Raw genomic sequence first — 13,615 nt, forward strand, 5'->3', positions numbered from 1 at the left:
CCAGCATTGCGCGTACGCACACACTGGTTTGACGTTCTCAATTAAGTCTGGTCTCTTGAATACCCAGATGTTGCTTTTCTCTTGGATTGCGCCCACCACCACTATTAACCACTGTGCGCCATGCTACTGTTATCTGTGTCCGCTGCCTGCCAGATACTTGAGTGTGGGGATAAAAGCAGCGCTAAGAAGATTTGTGAGCCGGACCTGCCTGTATGGTGAAGTGCTCCCAGAGAGAGAGGGAGAGAGACAGGGAGAGAGATTGCTTGCTCGTCCAGGATTAAGTGGAGGATAGAGAGGGATTACATGCTGCTTTCCCGTGGACGCTTTGTAGTAAAACCACGTACATGTTGACACCGGTCCTGGCTTGGAACCTTTACCGAAATATATTTGAAGGGATGGTCAACAGCTGAAGTTGACCGCAGACAGAGGACCTCTGCGTGTGGACATCAGGGAGGGACCCCTGCGGACTCTGGCAAGGTAAGGTTAAAGTCTGACGGTCGATGGTTTGCTTTGTTTGATGAGCTTTTACTCTGGGCCCGTGTGTAGCGATCAGCTTTACCCCTCACTGAGCAGCATATCACCACAACATCATCCAATCTCAATCTCAATCTCTCAGTGTAACTCCAGGCATGTATGGGTGCTTTATCAGACCGCAATGTGTCCCATTCTGTAGGTCTTGACCCATGCGAGAGATCTGAATAGAGATTATGGAATTAAACCGAATCCCAGTAAACTCATGATATGGTTTCTTACATGGTCAAGTATGGTTGAGCTCGGGAAGCACTCCTCTAGTTTCTGTCTCCTGTTACTCATGCCTGCATTAATCTGTCACTGAACCGATGATGCAATACCTTTAGAATAAGGATGTGACATCGTAGGTCAAGATAGAATGTAGGTTCGAACCTAACCTCAACCCTACCCTTAACTATCAAACCATGAGGGTACAGAGTGTCTTATTTGGTATCAGAGTTATAAACTGGGCTGCTCTATGCTCCCCTGCCAGCAGAGAGGGTTTGCTAAGTGGCTGCATGACATTTAGTGGCCTTGCTTTCTGCTTCAATGATTAGTCATGTCCAGAAAAAAAAAATGGTCAAGACGTAGAACGAGGGATTAACTACAATGTCCTCCTTTCTAACAAATGAGGTAATAAGGTACGGAAGCTTGTGTGTCAGTTAGATAAGAACACACATAGGTGACCTAAGATGGATCCGTAGTCCACAAGACAATTAGCACAAGACAGTCATTTTCCATGATCCCAACATGACTGGAGTTCTGTGGTTCTAATATATTTGTATGTGAGCTTGTTTTGGTGAAGCGTCTTTGGTTTGTCTGCAGTGAGACCGGTGCCCTAATGTTCACCATGAGAGACGCGCTAGAAGCAGAGGAAGGCCCAGTCCACCAGCAACATGAACATGGTAGGACACACACACACATTCCTCACCTCATTATAAGATGTTTAGATTAGTAGCTCTAAGGAAGACTTATCATTAAAACAGTTTAATCAATACTCTGTCTGTCCTGAACCTTGAACAATAATCACATACACAATACCCAATCCAAATCTTAAGCTTGTCTGCCAAAATGTAATCAGAATTATCTTCAGAATTATCTTCAATTATCTAGATTACATTTTTAGCTTTCCCTGTAGATTCATATTCTGTGTGTTTTTACATGCATCTGTGTGTGTGTGTGTGTGTGTGTGTGTGTGTGTATGGTGGAAGGCCTAAGTGATGTTCTGCACAGAGTGGTGGAGGAGGTGAGGCAAGCGATCAGCAGAGATGTCAGTGGAGCAGAGCTGCTTCACAACCTGCTCAGCGCCCCCTGGCTGCATGCCCTCCTCAAGGTACTGCAGCTACTGTAGTGTTGTATGTATGTGTTATATGTGTTAAGTGTATATCATGTATTTGTTTGTACCTTCCTTTCTGTCTGTCTGCCTGCCTGACAGCCTTTTTACCTCCCTCCCTCCCTCCCATTGTCCTTTCCTTCCATGGTTTTAATGATGTATTAATTTAGCCAACATATCATGTGTGTCCGCAGCTTGAGTCTGTTATGGCCTTTGACTGATAAATCCTGATCTCTGCCTTCCCAGGTGTATGAGTGCCTCCTGCGGTTCCGGACTCTTCTGCCCAGCCCCGTCCTGCCTGATGCCTCCAGCCTCTCCTATGAGGTCTGCCATTTAACACATTTTACTACTCTATTTTGCTTGTATTATATACAGTATTATATCATCTATTGCATGACCATGATATATGGATATGCCTGTATTGACGTGTATGTGTTTGCCTGTGGCAGGTCCTGCTTAGTCTGAGTGCTGTCCCAAGCCCCTCTGCTGAAGCCAGGGAGCTGTTCAGTCTTCTGAGCAGCCCGCACCTGCAGGTCAGTCAGGGGAGGGGACACAGGAAAGGGGAACTAAAGAACAGCACGTTACAGCATCATCACTGGTGTTTTAGCCACTCCACAGGCATAGTTAACCTGACTCGGCCTGCGAGCATCCCCTGTGTGTCTAACCAGCTGTCCCCCCCCCCCCTCCAGGCCCTGCTCTCAGCCCACGACACGGTGGCTCAGTCTGACTATGAGCCGGTGCTGCCTCCCCTCCCTGATGACCTGCCTCAGGACGAGGAGGCCATGAGAATCGTCTGTCTGGTCAAGAACAAGCAGCCCCTGGTGAGGCCCCGGTCACTCCATCATTCAGATATGATGGGAGTCGAAAACTTGAGCTTCTCATCAGATGTCTGGTTGGTTGCTTCTGCGTTTGTCTCTCTGATTGCCTCTTGCAGCTCCGTGCGTGGTTGTTTGCAGGGATGGAGCTTTTTTGTTCATATCATGGTGACATGGTCTTTACTTTGGGTTACTTGCCCTCCTCTGCTTTTCATGCCTCGCTCCTTCATCTAATCTTGTCTCAAATCTATCTGCGCGCTCAACGTACACAGTACATCCGTAAAGTGACCCAACCCCTGTCTTTGGCTCGTAAGAATGGCGGAGGGGGGATACGCAGTCGCTGGAACAGCCTACGGAGACTCACCCTGGAAAAGCTGGTGCCGGGGAGGAAGGCGTGGTCGGGGGAGGAGCTGATAGACAGGGAGGGTGCGGACAGGTTTGCCTCGACGGGGCTGCTGCCCCCCCTGCTGCCTGGTCAGACCCGGCCCCTCCCCCGCTACGAGGCCACAGGAAGCTGCAGGTTGTGTCGACAAACTGGCCAGCTCTGGGGCCTCAACCAATCAGCTCCCTCTGTCTACAACACGGCACGTGTTGGTAAGAGGAGGAACAGGAAGTGTTCTTCTTTAAATCACTCGATTACTCAGTAAAAAAAAAAAAAAAATAATTAATACTCAGCTACTTTGATATTGACATGACTTCCATATAAAGTTGAGTTTGAATAAAGCCTGAGTTTCAATAGGTTAAAATGATTAACATCTCCGCTTTCTCCTCATTTCCATACAATCTCCACATGCCTTTCCCTTCCCTTCATCCCTGGCCATCCAAGTCTGTGCTGCTACCGAAAAAAACACAACGGAGCAAAAAGAAATGAATGGAACAGACAATGACAATGCAGATTATGCTTACCCTCCATTTACCCTCCCAGCCTTCAGTCAGACCACACCCAACTCCCCCACATGCTATTCCTCCACAGGGGGGCGCCCTCGGACTGTCCCTACCTCGAGGGTAACAGCCCGGGCACAGACGGCACCCTCTAGCCCCATGGCCAAACGCACCAAAAGGCTAGGTACCGTCAACCGCTTCCACCGCCCCTCCTTTGATCTGACCAATCAACAACATCCTTCTCTGGATCGAACCGATCATCAGCGTCCTTGTCAGGGACCGACCGATCAGTGGAGCCCTTCACTGGATCTGAAAGATCAGAAACGTCCCTCCGTGGTCAAACAGGCCAGTGTGGACGAGCTGAGGTCAACGGTGCACACGGTGACCAGCAGCATGGAGCACAGCACCAGGGACGTCCGCCATCTTGGCCAGAGGATGGTGAAGGCCACAGAGCTGATGTCAGACAGCGTGGAGGAGAACGCCCAGGCTCTCAACCTGCTGGCCGAGGTCGTCGACAAGCTGCAGGGCCTCATCGTCGCCAGTAAGCCCCCCGAGGCGCCACGGCCCAAACCCTTCCCTCCTCCCCCTGCTCGCTTTTACCGCTCCACCCCCACGCCCTCCTCCTCCTCGCCCTCCTCTTCCTCCTCCAGCTCTCTCCATGGCTATGAGGAGGGTCAGTGGTCGACCCGAGGAAAGGCTTCCTCGGGGCCAGGCCTAAATGGGAGGAGCATGGGGAGAGGGCCTATCGTTGTCCCTCCAAAGACAGAACAGGCTCAGCTCTCCAATGGGACAGCATCCAGGCCAGGGGAAGAGCCCCATGACCACGACACCACAGGCTGCCTTTCAAGCAAGAAGCACAAAAAGAAGAAGAAATAGAGCAGGACATAGACCTGCTCACTTCCTGTCGTCTGCTTTGCTGAGATTTCCATGTAAAAGAGAGTCTTCTCTGATTGTTGCCTTCAAGGAGCATCTCAGTGCTAATACCAAAGAGAAAAATGGCTGCTTAAACATAATTTGATCTAAGGGTCTTGGGACCCTTGCCAGTGATGTTGTAAACGGTGAAAGGTACATACTTAAAGACAGTGGTCAATCCTTCAATGTGTCTTGTTCCCTTGTTGTTCATAATTTCATACAATTAACCTACGACACCTTTTTGTCCGTCTTCAAGTCTTGCTCAACTCCATCTTTGTGTGACGAGTGTGTGAGTCATTGTCATCACAGTTCATCTTAAAGAGGTCCACCTCCTCCTTCATCTGACCAACTGTTCCTTAGGTTCCCTGCCACTGGCAAGATCATCTCAACTCTTCATTCCACTGCCTTCTAACCACCATCCTTTTGCCATTCACCATTGTGTTCTTTGCAACAACTTTTCCGGAAACATCTGTTTAATGCTCAGATAGGGTTTTCGAATCTCTCAAATGTTTGTGTGAAACCTCTCTATTCCAGGGAGCAACTATAAAGAAGGACGAGGAGACAGGAGAAATCTTCATTGCCCGGGTAATCAATGGAGGCTTAGCAGATCGCAGTGGTGAGTCCTCAGATGTACTGTACATAACACTGGGCCACATGCTCTGGTCCCTCCTCAAATGTATGTACTGCACTGTACCATACTGTGTGTGTGTGCCTATGCAGGTCTTCTGCATGCAGGAGATTTGCTGGTGGAAGTGAATGGAAGCCCGGTGGAGGGTCTAGACCCAGAGCAGGTCATACAGATATTGGTCAGTCTTCCAACAGGCCACTTTCTCACAACAGTTCGTTAACGCTCTTGTGTCACGGCTGTACTTTACTCACTGATTCCTCACACCTCTCCCAGATCCAGTCTGAAGGAACTATCTTGTTCAAAGTGATCCCAAACACACCCCGGTCAACCAACAGCCAAACTATGGTGAGTGGACACTTACGCAAACCTTTTGAAGTAGTCTTACAACAACTTAACTTCCCCTAATTTTACAGTATAGATGAATGATGAATGCCTATATCCACCAGTCAGATTGCACTGTCTTCCTCTGTCTCTTAGTTGCGTGTGCGGGCCATGGCAGACTACTGCCCCCAGCAGGACCCTGCCATCCCCTGCCCTGATGCAGGCATGGCCTTCAGCAAGGGAGACCTGCTGGAGATTGTGGACCAGACTGACATCCACTGGTGGCAGGCCAGGAAGCTTCCCAGCATCACTTCCTGTGCTGGCCTCATCCCCTCCACCAGCATGCTCAAGAGGTCAGGTCACATGACTGTGTTTTTTGCCCATAGGTTGGACGGTGTCCACACAAGGTTCATCGTCATAACGCTTGAGATATGAAATTCAACGCTGTTGAGTGTAAATATTCAGCAGAAGCCACTATCTTTGTGATAAGTGTGTTTGTGGTGAGTGTGTTAAGTGTTTTCAGTCATCTGATGTTCCTCCATCTGTCTCTGGTCTCCATTGTCCAGCAAACAGAGGGAGCAGTGGTGGTGTCAGCCATTTCAGGCTCACACCTGCTCCAAACCCTGCGGTAAGTAACTTCTTGTTTTATTCTGTCTCAAAGTTAACACTTCTTGTTTATCCCAGTTTCTGTCAGTCAAGTTTCAAATTTTGAACAAATATTTTAACCATCTAACGGTTTCCTTTGTCGTCTGTGCTGCTAGTGAAAATGCCTGATGATGGCAAAGGTATGTACTGCGGAAAAAGAGAGATAGATATGCTGGCTAGCTGGGCTCAGTGGTGTGTTGAATTAATGTCATGTTCTCCAGTGCATCTGAATGACGCTTCTCTGTCTAATTCAGTTGTGTCTGTGTTTTTACTTCCAGAAGAGGACACAAAGGATGCTGATGACAAATGTATTAAAGCAGGTAAACTTACATTCATTACTCTGTTCTAGGACATCCATCCCATTGTCATATTGATACATTCAGAAGGAGATACTGTTGGTATACAATTACATCTCTTCTCTTTTCTCCATAGATGAGGAAGATTTTGATTCTGGTAGGTAAGTCTTTACGGACTCACATAGAGAGTTCAGATATAGTGTATTAGAATTAAGCAGAAACTAATTGTCAGCATGACACCATTATTAACCATCTTGTATGTTGCCTTGTCTTCCTTCTCGATACTGATACTCTAGAGGATCTCAGAGAGGGTAAATATGTTTGTTTATTTCAGACAAGAATTACCAATTATTTGTATTACCATGTTTAACTCAGTCACTAAATTGCGAATACAGAAATTATTTGGATTAGTCTGCTGGAGTGCGACAGTCATGTGATCGCACCTCTGTCTTGTGTTACCTCCACAGAGGAGGCTGAGTCAGAAAGCAGTGTGGATGGCATCTATACCGGTAAGCTTCCTTTATTGTTGCAGTGAATACTGAACATTCACACACAGTTGACTTCTGTGAGGTGAAAGGTCACGGTGATGATGAGGATGTTCTGTCCCAGCTGGTTTCCGGCGTAGCTTCCGGATGTGGAGGAGGACGGCATTCAGGAAGAGACGCCAGTCCTGCTACTCCTGCTCACCCAATAGCAGGGTTCTTACCAACCCCTACGAGGAAGTGATGACCTACCAGCGCCCCCCGCAGGACCCCCACCGCCTCATCATCCTCGTGGGTGAGAGAGCCTTGCTGGGGTTTGGAGTTTGTGACATGCAGAGCTCACTGGTGAGGTGAGGTGTGGTGATGATGTGCGGTTTCTATCGGCACTGTAGGTGCTTCTGGTGTGGGAGTGAACGAGATGCGCAAAAGGCTGATCACTCTCAACCCAACAACCTTCCAAGGACCAGTGCCTCGTAAGTATGCCATACGTTACTTTAATATTAACACGTCATATGTAGGTACACTGTTATCATTTCTCTTCCTGTGTGTGTGTGTGTGTGTTTTTACCATTCCTCTCCAGACACAACACGTCCACCCAAAGATGGAGAGGAGCCCGGGAGAGAATACCACTTCATCACCAAGGAGCTTTTTGAGGACATGATCTCCAACCACAAGTAAAATGGATCATTTCAACGACAGGGTCCATCTCCTGTGTCTTTTTCTGTTTTTGTGGCGTGACCCCCCCTGCCTATGGTCTGTGTCCCCGGCCAGGTTCCTGGAGCATGGGGAATATAAAGGCTACTCGTACGGCACTAGCTCTGACGTGGTCAAGGACGTGCTGAGCAGCGGCAAGATGTGTTTGGTAGACGTCGAGCCACATGTAAGTTCAGATGGATCGCAAGTAATGCGTCATAGTAGTACACCCCAATATCAGTGATATGAGGTTTGTCATTATCGAAACAGGAATCCTTTCGTCAATAATTTGTCGGGATTTGACCAAACAACCCCCCCCTACGTGTTCACCAAGTGACATATTACAAAGTCAAGTGCGTTATCCTCTGCCATGTCTACCCGCTTGTGTCTTGTCAGAATGTCCAGTCACTGAGAACAAGGGACTTGAAGCCCTACGTCATCTTGGTGAAGCCTCCCGGTACGGAGCGTCTCAAACTGACTCGCAGGGAGGCCCACGCACACATCATAACCAACTACAACACCAACCGGCCCTTCACAGTGAGACACAGCTCATTACTTTGCAGACCTCGATCAGCTAGTAGTTTCTTTCTCCTTCGTGACGGCAAATGAATTTCCTTTCTGCCACAAACTCGCTTCCACCACTCCTCCCCATCCTCTCCCCCCAGGACGAGGACTTTGCGGAGATGGAGGTGACCACCAAGCTGATTGAGTCTAGGTTCGGCCAGTTCTTTGACAGTGTCGTGGTAAACGACGAGCTCCAAGATTCCTGCATGCAGCTGTTCACAACCATCCTGCAGGCCCAGGACGAGGCCCAGTGGGTCCCTGCCGGGTGGATGAGCCCCGAGGAGCCATGAACAGAACAAGGGAGAGGATGGAGAGGAACGATGATGCTATTTGGAGTGTCATAATTCGATGGTAAAGGTGATGACACACCCTGACTGCCTTCATAATTATGTTCGACCACTGGTTCAAAGAAGGAAATGTTTTGGGATGACTATGGATAACTTATTTAATCGTATGGTAAGCATTTAAATAGACTTGACCCCTTGACTTGACCATGTGTCTTGAGAATTGGTTTCATATGTGTGATTATGTGCCAAGCAGATGAGCCTGTTTGGTGTGTTATGTTTTGTGATCACAGCATATATTTAAATCAGATTCAGGTGATACCATTCTGATACTGTACCATGGACTTGTAAGGCAGTCTGCTCCTCTGGTATTGAGAAGAACGGTTTGATAACTGTCACTGTTCTGTGCACTATCATTTATTCAATTATGTAATATACTGTATTTGTCTCATCTGAGTTAAGATCTGAGGTTGGGTAGACTTGTGAATAGTTGCATTGTGTTCTGTTTGCAGTTACACTAAATGGTATGTATGCCAGTAGCTTTTGTAAACCTAGTTGAATAAAGCCTTGCATTTGTTTATAAACAGGTGTGTATTTCCTTCAATAATACTATGAGCTTACGCAGAACAAGTGCACTCCACACCAGACTAGTGTGTCCTGCAATGTGATCTCTGCCCGGCTAGTTAATCCCCCTCCTGTGCAGATGAAGGTCTATGGGGGATTTAGCTCTGGATTAGGCCTCAGCCTCAGACCTGGTGTCGCCCCCGCCCCCGCCCGGTCCCACCTCCCCCCTCCTCTGTCCTACCACGCGTCCTGAGAGGGGGAGAAGCAGGTAATTCATTCACACTTTCTTCTCAGGGATTGTTTGGGGGCCTTGTATGTGAGATGAACAGTGGGTGGGAAGTCATGGCATGAACATATCAAGCAGACAGGGACAGCCAATGGTATCTGCTGGACGTATCAGAAGGACTTAATGCTGCTGTGCAACAACAAACAACAAAGCACTCACCATTTTAAGGATAATTTGTTTGTTTGTGAATTTGTTTTTTGTGACATAAGTTTATGTGTAACGGTTAACAGGATGACTGGGTTGTCGTTTTAAATCGGTCTTTCTGGCAGTTCTTAAATAAAATATATTTTGGAACAGTGCACTTTGACCTTGGCATCTTTGCTTAGCCATCACTACAGTAATGCCTGTGATGTCATGTCTGTGTCATTGCATTGGAAACGGACCATACCTACCTGTCACCTTGGAGGGGGTGTAATTGGATTAAGTCTCTTAGACCTAAAGATTGCAAGTAGATAGGTGGCGTCATCTGTTAAGATTCATTCACTAGGGAAGACAACAGAGACATTTTCAATCAGTGCTCTGTAACTTTGCAAAGACTTCAAAACGCATTCACCAGAAAAAAGGACATTTCTAGCATGGAAATACACTGAAAAAGATAAGAGCCTCTCTCTGGTGTGAGGTGGGGAAGTGGGAATAATAATGAGGTTTGTATCACAGACCTGATTTGCCTTGTAATCCACTCAGGCCATATCAGAGTGCAACGCAGAGCAGCCCACCTGTGGCGCAGGCAGAGCTATATCTGGCATAGGGCTGATTTAAACCTGCTGAGGAGCCGTCTTTACTCCCCTGCCACTGCCAGCCAATCACAAGGCCCCGTCACAACCAAGCTGCTCATCTTCCAATCAATTGTAAGCTGTTTCTCAGGAGCCTTCTCTCAGGATGGACTAATGGGTCATAGCAGGCTGCAAGAGAAGCCAGGTGGAAGCTCTCCCCTGGGATTGATGGACTGTTGACAGACTTTCTCCTGATGCTTTTCTCTGACATGGTTGTTTCTTCTCTCCATGGTCGTGGTGGGACACAGTAAGGACAGTAAAGGTGGTGAGCAAATCTATAATGTATCTCAGATGTATGTCTCTGTCACGTACTGTAGTACGTTTGTTGTGTGCTGTAGATGGTCTGAACTATGGGATGGTGTCAGAAATGAAATGCCATTTATAATTCGGAAATATTACTTTTATCATATCATAGTTTTATCATAATCGGCTGAAGCCCTGTAACTTTACCTCAGCCGTCAAAGACCTGATCTAATTATCTCAAGCCGGAGATGTTACAATCAGACCAACCGCTAAATCCTTTTCAGTTTCATTAATTTCATTAAATAGCCCTGGCCTCTCCTCTCCAGACAAAATGCCACTCGCCAAAACCAAGAAGAGGAAGTCAAAGAAGGAGGCGAATGATGTGGAGGAGCCAGAAGGTGGGTGACTGTATGCTTTGTCTGGTGTCAGGCTGCATGGTGGAACATCAGAGTCATGAGTTTTTGTAGAGCTTTGGAACAGTAAGATCTTCCCCTGCCCATCACTTGTAATGGGCTTACAATGATCTTGCCACCACAAAGCCTTTTTAGGAATCTCACCACAAGCACGAAAGGAAACCTGTAATCTGGGTGTATGACCCTGTATGCCGTGAGACACACATTGTTTTTACTGCTGTTGCCCTCCATCCCAGTGGGCATGGAGCACGGTATAGAGATGGAGGGCCTTGCCAACCGCAGGCAGTCTGAGATCAGAGATCCCCTCACCCCAGAGCCGCAGGACGTCCCACCACAGAAGAGGAAGAAGAAAAAGAAGGCCCAGACTCCAGGTATGATGCCTAGCTGTGTTTCTCTAGATGGAAACCTCAAGTTATCCCATACAGTTATACAGCAAATACATCACCTGGTGTGAATGTTTTAAGGAGAACCTGGAATGTTCATTATACAGATTTAGTGACTGGTACAGTAAACAAAAAATTGGGAATACTCAAATGTACTGTGTTAACTCCTTCAGACCTGGAGGGGGAGCAACCTGACATGACGAACGGAGATGTGGTGGAGGCACACACAGACGAAGAAGTGACGAAGAAGAGCAAGAGGAAAAAGTGAGAGACATAGGGCACTGCCATGTACTGTTCCAGCTTGTGACTTATTGCATTATGTGGCACGGAGATGGGAGGGACGATCATGTCTTCAAAAACGTCATAAATTGTCTCTTTATCACAACAGGAAGCCCAAGTTAGCGGAGATGCACTACACCAACGACCTGGGAGTGGAGGATGATGACATCATCACTGATCAATCCCCTATCCCCCAGCATTCCCTGTTCTCCGCCCCTCTGGGCCATAGCCAGCCTGTCGGCAAGGTGTTTGTGGAGAGGAACAGTACGTGTCTCCTCCCTCCTAAATCCAACACTCAGACTCAGTCGTATCCACATACGGACAATGTAGGGAGGATGACATTGTGTTACTTTAAAGCTCCATTAGACTAATAGCCTTGTAAGTGTAGATGAAGGCCAGTTTCTAATTCCAACGATGCTTGAACCAGAGTTGTTACGTTCTCCGACCAGGGCGTTTTCAGGCCGCAGAGAGGGTGGACCTTCCCAGGCACACTGAGCACATGGACCAGATAGACTACATGGATGTCCGGCCCATGTGGACCACCAGGGACGTAGCCATGAGGGTACATAGTGGCTTCAGGTCAGCAGACACCCTTCACTGAGTCTGAGTATTGTATTCTAATGTTTTCCCTTTTCTCTGCTTGTCTTTCTGTGTCTGTCAGAGAGGAAGAGCTCTTGACATTCAGCGTGTGTGTTCTCCACAGGGTCATTGGGCTGTTCTCCCATGGGTTTCTGGCAGGCTATGCAGTGTGGAACATCATTGTGGTGTACGTGTTAGCTGGGGAGCAGCTGACCACTCTCCCTAACCTGCTGCAACAGTATCACCCCCTGGCTTACCCCGCCCAGTCCCTGCTCTACCTGTTGCTGGCCATCAGCACTGTCTCTGCCTTTGACAGGTAGCTACCAGCAGTGGTTGGTGTAGTGCAAGGGTGTGCAATCCAGCCAATCTCTTTTCTGTGTCTCTCTGGGACTATTCCTGTTGTCAGTAAACCATCTGACCTGTCTTGTGTCCAGGGTGAACCTGGCAAAGGCCTCCATGGCTCTCAGAGGCTTTCTCACAATGGACCCTGCTGCTCTTGCCTCCTTCTGTAAGTCACTGTTACATATATGCAGACATGGAAATTGAATATGAATTATTCTATTGGGTTAATGTAGAAAAAACTACCCAAATATATATTTTTTTTTACAGTTTGTAAGTATATCCGCTATAGAAAATCACAATACAACTTACATACATACATTTGACATGGGCATAAGTTGTCATTAACCTAATCAATTGGAGAAAAAAAAATTATAGGCAGGCATTATTATTCACCAGCCAAGCTTAAACTGTGGTATTACTATCAAAAACTAAGCCGATTATGAAGAAGGAGCCATTGAATAACTTGACAGAGGATCAGCCAACCAAATTCTGTTTTCTGTCACTTTTCAAAAGGAGGATTTACATACTAGTTAGTCATAGAGAAGTCTGTGTGTGTGTTCAGTCCATTTATTTCCCTCTTTCCCAGTGTACTTCATAGCACTGATCCTGTCCCTAAGCCAACAGATGACCAGTGACAGGATCAACCTTTACCCCAGTGCTAATGAGACTCTATGGTAAGCTTCGCACACTGGTTTCAGGTGTCAAAACAATTGCAGTTCCAGCTCTGCATGTTGATGAAAGCTGCAGTCGCAAGAATGACAAACATGAGTTCTCTGGAATTTTACCAGTGTCTACCTATCTGCCTAGCTGTTTGTTTGGGAAGCATTAAGTCTGCTTGGAACAGCCTACATTCTGTACCTATTATTTACCTGTCCCCAAGGCCCCCTGGGTCAGAGCACCAGATCCTGCAGCCCTGGATTGTGGTCAACCTTGTGGTGGCTCTGCTAGTGGGCCTGGCATGGGTCTTTGTCTCCACCAGGCCTGACATGGACTACACTGAGGGTGAGGACATGACACACAGCAAACTGGCACTCTGCACATTACACTCAAGCTGCTCCCATGGCTGATTTAAACTGTTTGGGATTGATAAACCGTGTCAAGAGCTGCCAACTCTTCCTTTGTTACCAGAATTTCTGATGGCGATGGAATTGGAAGAATACCCTAGACATGACGAGAGACTGGACCTTCCAGCCTGAACCCCTATGTTCCTTCTGATGTTTCTACTGTATGTACTGTTTGTGTTGGCAACATTGTCGTCTTATTCACTGTTTTAAATATTTGATTTTTTGTATCATACATACCATAGCTTTTTGGTATCACATAGACCATGTATATTCCGCAATGTAATTTTATAAATACAACCATGTGAAGAAATGTAATCTGTGTTT

General features: G+C 47.2%; 2 protein-coding genes across 3 annotated transcripts; both read left to right on the forward strand.

Moving 5' to 3' along the window:
- The first annotated feature begins 299 nt into the window (after positions 1–299).
- Positions 300–9,294, forward strand: mpp4a (MAGUK p55 scaffold protein 4a). The gene is made up of 22 exons (XM_062456785.1): positions 300–477; positions 1,336–1,415; positions 1,722–1,843; positions 2,090–2,167; positions 2,293–2,376; positions 2,533–2,664; positions 4,987–5,068; positions 5,173–5,258; positions 5,354–5,425; positions 5,558–5,754; positions 5,968–6,029; positions 6,163–6,186; positions 6,325–6,366; positions 6,479–6,499; positions 6,639–6,653; positions 6,810–6,851; positions 6,952–7,119; positions 7,217–7,297; positions 7,405–7,498; positions 7,596–7,704; positions 7,914–8,054; positions 8,183–9,294. Exons 2-22 carry the CDS (start codon positions 1,352–1,354, stop codon positions 8,369–8,371), a joined length of 1,905 nt encoding a protein of 634 aa, XP_062312769.1. The 5' UTR covers positions 300–477; positions 1,336–1,351; the 3' UTR covers positions 8,372–9,294.
- Positions 9,295–10,093: 799 nt separating this feature from the next.
- On the forward strand, positions 10,094–13,549 carry tmem237a (transmembrane protein 237a). 2 transcript variants are annotated; one of them, XM_062456787.1, is made up of 11 exons: positions 10,094–10,250; positions 10,558–10,629; positions 10,881–11,015; positions 11,201–11,291; positions 11,416–11,570; positions 11,756–11,885; positions 12,010–12,201; positions 12,320–12,393; positions 12,814–12,901; positions 13,108–13,229; positions 13,356–13,549. In XM_062456787.1, the coding sequence occupies exons 1-11, from the start codon at positions 10,217–10,219 to the stop codon at positions 13,421–13,423; spliced, it is 1,161 nt and encodes a 386-aa protein (XP_062312771.1). In that variant the 5' UTR covers positions 10,094–10,216; the 3' UTR covers positions 13,424–13,549. The 2 variants fall into 2 exon arrangements, with proteins under 2 accessions (XP_062312771.1, XP_062312770.1); XM_062456786.1 differs by having other exon boundaries at positions 10,095–10,253.
- Positions 13,550–13,615: the final 66 nt, after the last annotated feature.

This window comes from Osmerus eperlanus, chromosome 3 (genome assembly GCF_963692335.1).
Source record: "Osmerus eperlanus chromosome 3, fOsmEpe2.1, whole genome shotgun sequence".
NCBI lineage: Eukaryota > Metazoa > Chordata > Actinopteri > Osmeriformes > Osmeridae > Osmerus > Osmerus eperlanus.

Excerpts from the sequence above, each read along its gene's own strand:
- mpp4a (XM_062456785.1), top strand. The coding sequence starts at position 1,352 with ATGTTCACCATGAGAGACGCGCTAGAAGCAGAGGAAGGCCCAGTCCAC. Across the intron at positions 5,426-5,557 it reads CAACCAACAGCCAAACTATG|TTGCGTGTGCGGGCCATGGC; the intron begins GTGAGTGGACAC and ends TCTGTCTCTTAG. Across the intron at positions 5,755-5,967 it reads TCCACCAGCATGCTCAAGAG|CAAACAGAGGGAGCAGTGGT; the intron begins GTCAGGTCACAT and ends TCCATTGTCCAG.
- tmem237a (XM_062456786.1), top strand. The coding sequence starts at position 10,217 with ATGGTCGTGGTGGGACACAGTAAGGACAGTAAAGGTG. Across the intron at positions 11,886-12,009 it reads AGGGTACATAGTGGCTTCAG|GGTCATTGGGCTGTTCTCCC; the intron begins GTCAGCAGACAC and ends TGTTCTCCACAG. Across the intron at positions 12,394-12,813 it reads TGCTGCTCTTGCCTCCTTCT|TGTACTTCATAGCACTGATC; the intron begins GTAAGTCACTGT and ends CCTCTTTCCCAG.